Source organism: Mesitornis unicolor, unplaced genomic scaffold (genome assembly GCF_000695765.1).
Source record: "Mesitornis unicolor isolate BGI_N332 unplaced genomic scaffold, ASM69576v1 scaffold9967, whole genome shotgun sequence".
Taxonomy (NCBI): domain Eukaryota; kingdom Metazoa; phylum Chordata; class Aves; order Mesitornithiformes; family Mesitornithidae; genus Mesitornis; species Mesitornis unicolor.
The window spans coordinates 188,291-202,145 of record NW_010195773.1 but is presented as its reverse complement, the minus strand read 5'-3'; the positions used below and the strand labels follow the sequence as shown (position 1 = coordinate 202,145).

At 41.6% G+C, this 13,855-nt stretch overlaps 1 protein-coding gene across 1 annotated transcript in view; it reads right to left on the bottom strand.

Moving 5' to 3' along the window:
* Window positions 1-13,855, bottom strand: part of AFF3 (AF4/FMR2 family, member 3) — a gene marked incomplete at its 5' end in the record, with an annotated part of 268,426 nt that overhangs the window by 112,083 nt on the left and 142,488 nt on the right. The window contains 2 exons of the mRNA XM_010188239.1: window positions 7,168-7,219; window positions 12,412-12,448. Coding sequence (XP_010186541.1) covers window positions 7,168-7,219; window positions 12,412-12,448 — 89 coding nt within the window. The remainder of the gene's footprint in view (window positions 1-7,167; window positions 7,220-12,411; window positions 12,449-13,855) is intronic.

Genomic DNA, 13,855 nt, shown 5'->3' with positions numbered 1-13,855 from the left:
CCCTGTTACTGCTGACATCTCAGATAAAGCTTTTATTCGCCTGACCTCAAGTCAACAGAAGCTAAATTTTGTCCCAGGAAAACCACAGCTGTAATTAAGGTCAGATCTGGCTTCCAGGTGTTTTCTTTCTAAACCAAACAAACAAGCCCCATCTCATCTGTTTTCATGGACATCATGTATTTAAGATCTTTTTATATGACTTTATATGTTATTTAAATACTTTTTCTTGTATCATCTTCAACTGCTATGTGTCTACAACTTTTACAAGGCAAAAAATATCACTAATAATATCAATTCATTCTTCCTCCTTAACTTTGCGAAACCTCAAAGACAGATTCAGTCAAGACCTATGTGAGCAAATGTCTTCAAAGAAAGTGTCTTTATAGCATTTGAAGAAAATTGATTTGTTGGTATCAACTTACAATAGTTTTCTTGTGAACTATCAGCAGCATTGTACACTGCAAACCCCAAAAAATTGTGCTCAGAAAAGGTTAGGACTTGACAGGCAAGGTTCACATCAGCATTGTGACAATACTGCAGTGGCTCTGATGCATCCCACAGGTGAACTTGCTTTATTTCTTGCCGTGGGAAGTTGCAGTAAAATTATATTTTTTAATGGTCTATATATTTAATACACAGAGAAACGCTCTGTATATGGAGTGAGGGTAATTCTTTAGGGGAGAGGGCAGTAGAAGGAACTTTTTCATGGGAATTTGAGAGCTGAGCAGTGTGTTTTAAAATTTCAGCTGTTCTTGCTGGACTGGCTAGCAGAGTGACAGTCTGGCAGTGTTAGGGGTTAGCTCTGCAAGCTGAGGCTCAAGTAAACAGGTGAAATAGTGCAATGAAGCCAGCTGCCTTCTGCCAGCTACTTGGTTCATGGCTAAACACCAGACTTTCACTTCTGCAGTTTTCAAGACCTCCATCGCTCTGAAAAACACTGTCTTCATTCATCATAGTAAGGGGTTTTTTCCCATCCTTTTTTTTTTCAGCATAGACTGCAAGACTTCTCTCAGAAACATCACAGACCTACATTAAAAGCCAACGATGCACTGGTGTTTACAGAAACAACACATCTCAAAAACTAACTTAAAGGACGTAATTTCATATTGTCTACCATCCCTTGGAAGTTGTGTTTCTCCGCAGAGGAGGGTCATCTGCGGCTCATGAGCAGGTTGACATGCTCATGAAGGCCACCAATAGAGCCTGTGGAGTTACTAGAAGAGGTGTCACCAAATCATTGGCCAGTGTGTCTGCTGCAAGTGTCCTTGCCATCTAAAATGCCCCCAGCTTGAGCTGTGGAAGACTTTGGGAAGTTGCCCTGGGATCTTAATCTGAAAGTTAAAAGTGGATTACACCCCATAAAAGTCTGGGCAGCCCTTTTCTTGGAACTGGCTTCCATAGTTGCATAGATTTCACCCTTTCCATTGTCCTCCAGACTCATCTGTTAGCCATTTTCTGGTTCAATTGACTTGACCCATCATGGTTCCTTTTGGCAAACAAACACAAGGATATCAAAGAGTACTGCTGGAGGGGTTTTTCCTCCACAGCTTGCATGCTTTTCCCCTTCCCTATTTGACATCCCTCCAGTTCAGCGAGACAAATGCCAAATCCTTCTAACTTAAATTGGGTGACCCCTGTCCCAAGATCGAAACTCTGAGGGGAGGATGGGGGAATGGTGATGGGGTAGGGGCTGCCCATGCTCACCAGGTCTGTGAGCACCTGGGAGAGGCAGCAGCTCCCCCTCTTCCCTTCTCCCTACAGCTGGCACTCCTCAGGACATTTACTGCTTACTACCCAAGTCTGTCTTTAAAAACTTAAAACTACCATTCATTTCCTTTACTGTTCTGGGTGAGTAATCCTTAGCCATTTTTACAGAACATTACATTTATCAACACTTTGTACAAATATTAATGAGATAGTCTTCATGGCAGTCTAATTATTATTTTAGATGGGGGAAAGCCAAGGATAACTTTAAATAACTTGCACCAGGCCTTTCGGTGAAGTGAGGTGAGATTAAGGCTCTTCTTCCAACTCTAGTGCTCAAAGAGGTTGCAGTTGTTGCCTGAAAGACTTAACGTCAAAACCACACATCAGCCAGATGTGAGAGGCCAAGCTCCCTGGGGGCTGAGAGCTGGACACTGTGTTGGCAGCACTCGCTCAAGCTGATCTCCTGTATTTGAGACTGGTTCTCTCTGTTCTCTGGAAGCACCTTGTAACCCCTCTGCCTCAGTCTTCCTATCTGTGGAAAGGGAAACCAGCAGGAGTTTTTGGCTGTTGAATATCTGTGAGTCACTCTGAAGATACAAGGGGCAAAACAGAAGAGAGGAAGAAAAGTCAAGAAACTACCAGGTGATGCTCGCACCAATACAGACGTAGGTCACATCAAACAAGAACAACAGTGATGTTGCTCCAAGTACCCATTTCCTATTTCCTTCCTCCAGGAGAATCAGGGTGATGAGAACGATGAACAGCTGGTGGATGGGAAAGCGTCTGTAGCACTAATGTCTGCAAATTGGCAGCTTGGAAGCTGCTGAATTTAGTACTGTTAATGAAGATCCCCCTGAGCAAACTATTCTCCAAGTGATGCCAGAGACCAGTGCAGGGAAAGAACAGAGCCAACATCTGTTTCTGCCTGGCAAAAGCAAACAAGCAAACACAGACACCGAGATCACTGCGATGCTCAGAGAGTATTAGTAAAGGACAAAACTTGCATAACTGCCATAAATTATAAAAGCCTCCCTCGATCTTGGTTAATTCCCTTGTAGAAAGGGAGGAGAAAATCTGGAGCAGGTCAGCATGAAAACAATTGTGGGAGGGATAATAAAGAGACAGCACTGAGGTATCTAGTTGCGAGCCCTGATATCATTAAGTAAGTGCACTAGAAATGTCGAGGTAAATGCATAGCAGTGAATCACAGTCAGGCATGATTAACCTTGGGTAGTCCAAACTGGAAATCATTTACAAACACAAAGGTACTGAAGAACATCACAACAGACAGCATATCGAAAGTCATGCCAAGAGCAGGAGTCTTGCTGAGCTCTTTGTGTATTTGTGCCATTTCTGAATTATTGTCATATTTTGCACGTAGGAGGATGGAAGATGGCAGACCCCCGGCTCAGGGAGGAGTTTCTGTGGCACTGCAAGGTCCTCTGAAACACATGCACTGTTTGGAATCACTTTTTCTTGCATACAAGTTTTACAAAATAAAAAGTTTTAATCTCAGATTTCCAATGTTTACTGAAAGGATTCAGGTTTTGCCAAAGAAAGACTAAAATCCTGTAACTGAAAATATTAAAGGACAAAATAGCACTCTTTCTTCATCCTTCCCCCACTCCTTAATGCAGCTCCTCAGATTATAACTGGTAAAAGGAGGTGGAGAAAGGACTTTAATAAAATTTAGGTGTTTTTAAGAAAATCTGTGAGTCTTCTGACCAATGAAAACTGAAACTTTTATCACAAAACCCAAAGAACAAAACCTCACTGGATATTTCCAAACAGTCCTAGAAGTTTAGAAATGCTCAGTGAAGCCGTAACCAGATGACCCATATAGAGCCATCTATATTAAGAGTACAACAACAACAACAAAACTCCTTCAAATCCAGAATTCTCAAGACTTTAAAAGCATTCAATTACAAGGAACATGAATCAATTGGGGAAGACTCCAGACAGCTTAACATGTTTGTATTGTTTGCACCTTTTATTGCAATTCTTCAGTGCCAGCTCAGGCAATTACTGTGCATGCCAAGGCGGTGAAGGCCATAGGAATATCGTGCAAAAGGATACAGCTCTGCTCAGACTTCCTCCCTGCTTTCACATCATCCTCATTCTCCTACATCCATCTTAGTTATTTCTAGCACTGTAATAACTGCATTTATTTATCTGCCTCATTAGGATGTTGCATCAATTAATGTGTATCATCTAATGCATACCAGTTTCTTAATGTTTAATATTATTGTAAGTGGAGAGCTATGTCATACTGAGTCTACCTAGGGAGTTAATACATACAGGAAAAAACTCCTATGCATAATGCTATTCAGAATGATGCATTTACCATACCCAAACCACTCCAAACAGACCACCATACGTCCTGCATTCTAGGTTTCTATACCACCTTTGGCCTCACGGCTCCAGGTCACAGGGTAATATCTGTCTTTGAGGACCTGGAGCCCAGTGGACAAGGCAGGAGGAATGTTTTCAGGGGAGACTTCATGTAAATGCTCAGTTCATGAGTGCCTCACTGCCTGATTCAGGAGGGTAATCAACCTGTCCTCTGAAGCTGCATAAATAATGTTTGGATGGAGGCAGTAAATCCGCACCAAGGATGAATTAACTGCCATGGAGTCATATAAGCTTGGCTTGAGTGTGTGGCTCGTAACATGCCTGAGGAAAATAAAAAAGACATTTGCAAGAAAGAAACATTAATTTGCTCCTCCTTGTCTTTTCTTTTTTTTTTTTATCTAGGCCAATACAACTTCCTTCATGGGTTTTTTGTTGCTGCTTATTCCATTTTCACCAGGAAACACATATTCACAGCGAAATAAATCCACAGTTTCTCCTGGTCAGGCCCAAACATGCCAACTCTTCTACAGCAATGTCGCTCCTTTTTAGCACCCCTGCCAGGAGATGCCGACCGAACTCCTTCAACACTCTCAGGGGAGCAACACCTCGCAAGAGGGTGCAGGCTTTTTTACCCACGGGGACCCCTGGCAGTGTTCATGCCCACTCACAGACCTCCCCCCTTGCACACCCTCAGCAGCTCCCAGCTGCAGGCCTGGGCACCACTGGGGCTCTTGTCCAGCTGCACAACAGCATGGTCTTCTCCGTGTACACAGGGGAAGAGTATGTCCACTACTATAGATGGACCCAGGCACATGTGTTCACACATCCAGGTGTATGTGTACACTGCAAGTCCTTCTGGTTGTGCATCTTGTGCACAGCTGCGAGCTCCTACAGTCCCAAAAGGACAGAGAAAGTCTGTATTCATAACTGCCTGAAAACCAGGGATAAAAGTCTGTCCTAGAAGAAGGTGGAAAAGAGAAGAAACCCCAGACAGGTCAACAGAAGATAGCAGAAAGAGAACTGGGACTTCAGTGTGCATCTACACTTCAACATCAGTTAATTTACTTCACTGTAACACTTGGGTATCCACCCCTCTATTCAATAACACATACATTTTAGTTTACTATTAGCTTATTGGTCTCCTTTCTTTCTCATTTCCAGTGTCTGACCTCTGGTTTTCTGTTCCACTGCTCTCAGTTTTGTATCTCTTTCTGAAAATTTGGCATTTACAGTTCCTTTTCTTAGCTGTATTCCTTTCATTTTCTTCCTCCTCTTTTGGCACAGCACTTGCTGGTTCCCTTCTTCTTATCTCCTCCTTTCTCTACTGCCTCCTTTTCCACACAATTTTTCTAACTAGAGAGGCCTCGGCTTCTTGAATGCAGTCATTCATCAGTGGTAACCAGTCATTACTACTTATAAAAATTGCTCTGGGGACCACTAGCTGCTGTGCAGTAGCCTTAGCATACAGTAACAACTTAAAGATAAGCATTAGAAATATACTATATCTAGTAGAGAGCACAGTTGAAGAAGGTTGTACTGAGATCTCCTACTAGGGAAGAAACTTTTCACACTTAACCAGATTCTGAAGTCTCCTGTATGTAATACAGCACACTACATGACACAGCATGAAGTCTCAAACAAAAACCATAAACATATGGGGGCATATCTCTGAACCTCTATTGTGGGTTCAAAGATACCCCTCTTGTGGGTACAGAGATCTTACAGGATTTTAATCCAATGAAGGAGAAGAAAGGCAAGTAAAGAACATTTCTCATGAATAAAATACCATCTAACTAGAAAAAACACTTTAGAGGATGGCTTATGTTTACATATTGCTAAGTATCAGCAAAAATGAATGTGTTCATTTCTCCAAAATACCTCCAGATGGCATTAAAACCCTTCTTCTTTCAGTCTTTATTGCGATATTATTTTTTTAAATTATAATTATTGGAATAATTCTATTAACCATTCCCAGCAATCATACTATCAGAAGGCATAAGGCTGCTAATGCTTAATTCATTTAATAAGTTTAGCTAAATATGCTCACATACTGTAATTACATTCCACAACACAATCTGCAGGACAAGCCATTTCTTACACCATGTCAAATCTTTTTCTAGATTCATTTCCAGAAGATTTTTAATGTGTATTCACAGCAGAAATCAAAACATCCTACAATAAATCACTGTTATTGTACCTCCTTCTGTGACTACTTTTGGCCATGTAACAAATGGTGACACCTTGTGAGATTTACATGATATAATGCTCTGAATTTAAATAACTTGAATCAGAAAACATAAATTATGGGCAAGATGCACTCTAAAATTCACATGATTGACTGTTACAAGAACTTCCCTCCCTCAAATGGGATTAAAAAGGTGAATGGCTTTGCAGAAATTCAAAATGCTCCTGCCTGCTAGTTATTAAAGGAATTCACCTCTCTAGCTCAGTTTGGGAGACTGATCCTACCTTTTTTTTTTTTTAACTTGCAGCCTATCTCTTTCACGGACTGGTTTATGTTGGCAAAACAATTCAGTCCTTTGTATACTAGAGTTAAAAATGGTAAAAGCTTCTATTGTTGCACCAGAGTGAAGGTGAACACTGATATATTACAAGTGCCTGTTCCTATCTATTTCTCGACTTCTTTTGTTAATTCAAAACCATCAACAAAATCGTGAGAGACTAGAGATAGCTGTAATTGGATTTCAAGTAATTCAGAGGTGAAGCTGCAGACTGCAGTCTTTTAAAATTACATCAGTACATCAAAGGCATATGTGACATGATGTTTTTTAGCAAGTGTGACAAACTCCGGCAGCATTAAGGTAATGTTGAAGTCAGGTTGTAAAGGCCAGCCTCACAAACCCACAAAAATAATCTCATATCTATTCAGCGTGATATGAAGCCATTTCACTTGCAAAGATCTCTGACTTACTAGCATGCAAAAGTTCTAGGAATAATTAATGTTTAGTCGTTATCTGAAAAGCTGTTTTAAGAAAAGCATCAGTGAGAGAGCTTTATCGTAACAAAAACAAACAAATTCTATTTTGCCCAACAAGTCTGATAAAAGCACAGCTGCCTTCTCCAATCTTAAACACAAATGTGACTTACGATGTATGGGTTGCGCTTTTCTCTGGACTCTTTGGCTCTACATCACTTTTCCCTTTAAAAGAGAAGAAGAAAATGACATCAGAAATGGGTCAATACAGAAACTGCTCAGATGTGACACTTCAACGCTTTATTCATTGCTAATACTGACCACTCTTGCCACACATGCAGCCCCACTGCTGAGGCAATCACGGGGCTGCAGGGGCACTGCTGGAGCATTTGCAAACAGGGAGTCAACCCTGACTTGACTTTCCCTGTCACTTGCACATGTACTCTGGAGAAGTCAGGCAAGGAAAATCCACAAGAGAGGCTGCTTAGAGGACATAAGCTTTCCCAGAGATAGCAGACCTTGGAGCAACGGAAAGGATTTCTCTAGGGTCCTACAGCTCTGCTACTGAGAGCGTACCCTATCCAACATGCACATGCTCCAAAACCCTGCTTCAGGAACAGGAATTATTTCATACAAAGCAAAACAGCATCAGCAGGAGCTAGTAAAGCAGTGATTAGGACACAGTTCTTCCAACGGATGTTTTGGTTCACATGCATTTTGACAAATTAAGGATCCGATCTTCAGCTCCTGTAAGCAGGGGCTGGGGAAGCCATCTTCACTATGCTGTATTTTTTGGCTTAGGCACTCAAACCTAGGAGAAGTCAGGTATCCAGATGCTTGAGAAGTATCAGAGATCCAAGGGATGCCTCTTCACATTTCCTTATGACTCACATCACGCTGCCTTGTGATGATCCCCTTCTTGGGTCCAAAACCATATATCTGCCCAACACAACTTAGTTACACAGCACAGGCACCAGGGAAGAAGGCTGCTACCTGTTGGGGTAGCACTGCTTCTGCTAAGTCCTTCAGGTGAAGTCCTTCTCCCTCCTTTCTCCCAGGTGCCAAAAAGTAAGGCAGATTTTGTTTGCTGTAATTATTGCTTTCTGAGCAACCTGAGTGAGCTGCACTTCAGCATAAGGTTTCTGTTTAGCTCTACCATGGATGTACAGGGTATGCCACTCCATTTGAATCACCTTCACCTTGAATTGTGGACCTAGCCACTGTGCAGCTGCTGCTCCTCTTTTGTGTGGCTGGATGCTAACAGCTGTCTACTCATGACTTTATGTTGCCTAGCAGATGAGGAGGCATAGAGGCTGAGTGTGACTGGTTTACTGATGGATGTGTTTTTCTCCATTACCTTTTAATGAGCTTCGTTAAACCAAAATCCACCTGTGCCTTCTGAAAAAAAAATGTGAGAAGTGCTTATTTTGGACAGGCCTTTTTGGTGTTTTCCAATTTTCTGCTCATTGACTTGAGCTGAGTGGGTTTTGATCAGCCCCCAACCTATTTTGCGCATATGAGCATTATGTATCATCCATTTGCTGCTGACAAAATCCTCACCCCCAGTTTCCACACAGTGTTGGAAAATTGGGAAAGTTGCCAGCAATGACTGCAAGGGGCATCTCTGGAAAACTTGCTGTTGCCTTCAGAAGAAGCAGTGTTTTGCTGCCAATGTCCTTACACTACTGTATACAGAGGCAAGCTGAAAGTCTTGCTCTAGACAGTGACCTTCTGGAAGCAAGTGTCTTGTAGAGGAGGCTCTGGGTATTGCAAACACCTTGCTGTGGTGCTTTTAGATCTCATGGTCCCCTTTCAAAGTTTTTTGTTTACCCAACTTAGGTGCCTAAACTTTAGTGAACAGGATGGGGAAAGCTCTGGATGACTTCAAAAACACTGATGCCTCTCTGATCCTCTAGGGAAGCTAAGCATTTACAGAAAGAGGACAGCTAAAGTCACCTAAAATTCAGGGCATCCACACAGGATGGAATACTTCCAGTCCATAATTTTCAGGTCACTCTTCACTTTTAGCAAAGAAAGTGTATCCAGATGATGAACTCGCTGGCTAGAAAGCTGTTGCTACAACATACGTTTGCCAGCCTTAGGGTGCCCGGAGCCCTGGAGCTCATCTGCATTATGGTAATTCGGAACAAGAAACCAACAGTAACAGTTGGCATAAATTCAAAGATTCTCTATTTAGGCTTTTTATAAGTGATGAATTATTACCATGAACACTGGTTTGTTTGAGTGTGAGAGGGAATATGGGTTCCTGAGTGCTCTGCCAGCAGAGTTCACATCAGTTCTACTTTCAGCAATGTATGTTAATGCAGCAACAAAGGAAACAGCCTAAGTACTGTGAGGAAAGAGAAAAGGGAAACTCTGTGATTTAGCCAAACTCGATATTAATGAATTACTCTGCAGTAAGCATTTGCAGCTGCTTTTATGCTAATCGTCACTTAGCATACTTCTGTGTGGAGGAGGAGGATGAAGCTTGTACAGATGGTAGAAAAGCATCAGTCCAGCCTATCAGAGTAGAAAATCTGGCCATTAATGCTTTATCAGTTCTTACCAACTTTGTTCTCACTTGACTGAATCACAGAAATTTTAAAAATGTGCCTAGACCAAGCATAGTTGAATGTCACAGATTCAGTACAGATAAGATTTTTGGATAAGCATATGTAAAAGGGAATTACCCGTCAGAACAACTCACTTTTTTCACATACACTCTTGGCTAGGCTAAGATTTGTTTGCCACTTTCCATGTAACCTGCCAAATGCATGCAGGTACCATTGTGGGAGGGTGTCACTTGCAGAATTAGTAAATCCTCTCTAGGTCTGGTTTCTTCTTATGGGCAAATTTCTGTCATCTTTTGTTTTTCTTAGTCTTTTTGGAATTGACAAAGAATATGCTACACACCTTGCTATGGGACTGCTGTTAGCACAACTTATTTGAGGTGCTAAGCACTGTGTATGTCTCCTGAAATGTGTGTGGATGTGTCTGTGTATTGGTGTACGTATGCATAAACACATCTCCAGAAATACACAGTGGAAACCATCAGTCCTCAGATCCTTAGTCACAGAGCTGAGAGTTCTTTGCCAGTTTCTGCCTCATCTGGCACAACTTTCTTCCTAATCTTCTCACATACAAGCAGAGGAGATGTGTCTAGATTTCTCCCATTTCAAATTTCCCTGTTGAACAGTGCATGGCCAGAGAAGAAGTTCTCTAAGTCTGAATTTGGGTGAATCACTCAACCTAACCAGAACAAGTTTTTCTTTCTCGGCAACAGGGATGAATATTTATTGTGACAGAGCAGTATAACTTCAGCCATTATGCATTTTTGAATGCTTAGATTTCCTTGCAGGTGAAGGATGAGAGAAATGCAAATGTTATCTGTGAGAAAGACCATGTTTGCAGCTGGAGTGAAACCATTGCAAATGACAGGCTCAGGAGCCACTCCAAAGAAGACACGGTCCAATGGGAAATAAAGCTGATTGGGACTCTGAAGATGTGCATTTGGATAACACAGTACATAGACCATTAAATTTCTTTCCCATTTAGAGTCATTTGCTAACACTTCCTCACATCTGAATTCCTTTTTTTTTTTCCCCCCACAAATTTCCTTTGAGTTTGACATACAGAACTGGTAAGGTCTATGTCTCATTCTAACTGTGTCTTAGTTGATTTCTTATTCCAACATCTCAACGGGAATCCTCACAGATACAGGTCTCAAAGGTAGTCAAATTTCCTCTGCAATGTTAGGGAAAGTGTTTGGGTGTCTGACAGTGATCCTAACTTTCGCCACCAATGAAGAAAATGTTTGTGCATGGGTTCAGCTGCTCTTTGGTTTGGTTGCCATCAGCCAGGCAGTAGCAAATGAATGCAGCTCCAGCCCAGCTGCACATATATGCTGATTTTGCTGAGTAGGATGAATGAGGAGATAAGAAGAAGCTGGAGGCACGGTGGTGTGGGAGGGCAGATGGGGGAACTGGAAGTAAAATGATGTTAGAGACCACTGGAGTAAGGAGCAGAGAAAAGCTGTAAGGAGGTAGGTACGATTTCCTAATCCGTAGGAAAGCAGGTTTCATTAGATCTGTAGAAGAACCTATTTTACTCAAGCGTTGAAAGAAGGAAATGCTCAAAATGAAACTATGACCAAAGCTGTCCAAATACTGTGGCCCCTGGTGTCACTGTGAAGCCTTCAGCTCAGCTGGTGTGTTTGTCATGCTCATGGCTTTGTGTATGTTTGCATAGCCCTCTCTATTATGGCCCTTTTGTGCTTCCTTCTCTCATTACTGTATTCATTATTTTCTGACAGAACCTCATCCCCTTTGCCTTTTATTATTTCCTTAGTGCTGGTAGTGGCAGCAATATCAAACCGATGCCAGCAATTAAGTGACACCACTGCATGTTTCTTCACAACATTGTCTTCCACATGCTGACCTTTCCCCAGCAAAGAGCTGCACTGTTTTAATAGCCTACATCCCCCAGCCTTGTCTCTCAGGATGTCTTCTGCCTCACACAGTGGGTGACCAGCCACTTTCAAAGCCCTACCTACCGGCTCAGGGTATTTTTCATCTTCAGTCACAGCCCTGTAATTTGCAAACAGGGCTCTGTGCTGGTTGACAGGTTGGGAAGCTAGCAAAATAGTTCTTTTGGTTGAGATGATTTTATGTTGCGAGCAGGATAGGATCATGTATTTTTAATATGGAGGACAACATTAACAACAGTGAGAGGCGTCAGGGGACAGGATTACTATTTTGTTTCACAGAACAGTTCAATCTTTCCTTTCAAAACAGCTGCTAAGTTTTTTACCATAACTAAATGTAGTTAAAGCGCTGCTGATCTGCACCATGATTTGTAAACTGGAGTCCACTGAAAAGCCCCAACCAGGAGCCACACAAGCACACATCGCTCCCCTGCCCACACTGTTAGCCAAAAAGACCCGTGGCCATAAGGTCTTTGAGATATTATCTGGTGTTAGTCTGGCAGGTTTTATGTAGCTTATTACTGTGCAATAGCCACAAAATATACCACTGCCTATGAAATATAAATGATAACAAGTCTTCCTGCAGAATTTTTTGGCAGTCTGGAACTGGCCGTGCAACTAGGACAACTCTTTTCTGGTTTTCTGAAAAAAAAAAAAAGCCACTCTTCTGCCCTTTCAGTCTTTCTCATCTACATAATGAAATAGCTGTAACAAAATGAATCCTTTTTGTTCTTCCCAGTCTACCAAAAGAGCTGACATTTTGATGGTTGCTCCTTAATTCAGTTCTCCACACTTGGCCATAGCCAAGGGCTGCCTGCAGAGACTCTGCGCTCTCCCAGTCTGCTACTGGTTCCTCACTCTATCAGTTACTTGTTTTTCATAGTCATTGTCATCCCCTCCACCCAAAGTAGCCAGAAAATGAGTTGGTACTTACTTGTATTGCTGTGTCCTGTAGATCCCTGTTGTGACTCCTACAGCAATAACAGAAAAAAGGTACAGTGTGTTATTTTTTACAGCAAATTTTAGCTGTAATACTTGCTTGAATATTACCTTAACAATACAAACAGCATGGTTAATTGTTCATCTGGTTTAAAAGTAATTTTCAATTACAAGAATAAATCCAATATTTCTTTGAAAATCCATTAATTCTAAGGCTCATAAACTTCTTTTACAACAACTCTTTAATGGTGCAATTCCTTGTACAGCTATTATGACTCTCCTGCTCACTATTCATTTATTGATCAGCTAAAACTCATCTATTATCTTCTACAAGTTTAGATGAGAAGACAGAGGGAAGACCAATATTGTTTCATGGACCATTAGATTCCTGAGGTAGTAGCACAGCTGGTAATGTTATTTTCAACATGTTGATATTGACAGCACTGTAGAACAGAAATACAGACTTTACTTCTGGGTCCCCAAGATTGCAAGGTCAACCTTGTAACACAAGCGCCATATCTATGAATACGGTACATTAAATCAGACTATTTTTTCCTCACGTGCAAATGTTCACATATTTTACTCACAGAATCTGTTTGCATTCATAAAAGTATAAAAGAAGTCTATAAATAGAAGGGAAATACAAACAACAAAGGATATTTAAATTAAGGGAAAAAAAAGAACGCTTTACTATAGATGACAGCAGGGAAAGTATCCTGTATGTAACTGCTTCTGAATAACCCAAGCATGCAAAGAAATACCACCTCGTCTACACGAGTTATAATCACAGTAAGGACTACTTGCAGAGGCCAGGCACCCACAGCAACACAAGTGGTCATTTTTGGTGAGGAATCAGGTGCTGGACTAGATCCCTGGTCCACAGAGGCTGAGCAATGAGCACAGTTCATCAAGAAACTGCAAATCCCCAGAGAGCTCAAGGATGCTTGGACTCGTCTGAGCTCAGATTTTGCTGCTGAGTCACTCGGGGCCCCAAGAGTTTCTTGACTTCTTTAAATGGAGGTTGGCTGGACAGGCACTGGGATCTTGAGGACTCAGCTCATTAGGTTCCGTCAATCTGCACCATTTGCTCTGGAGTCAAGGCTCTCTGGACTGCATGGCTTTTATCTGTAATTTTTTATACTATAATACACCTCTGCAATTCACTGCCATCCTGCGCACCTGATACGTGAGACATGAGAGTATTGGGCAAGCCCTAAGAGTTTCTACATTCAACTGTAGCACGAAGAGATCTGTATCATGTTTCACATGCTGAGAATAATTTCTCAATAATTTGAAATTGTCTACTTTTGACAAATTGCTTCAGCTTTCTGTAAATGCTTCTGATGAAGGGATGTGAAAGCCTGTTTTTTGGTTTTTTTTCTGGTGACTGAATATAGTCTTAGGAAGTGAGGATCAGCTTGCAGTTGTGATGTGGTGAC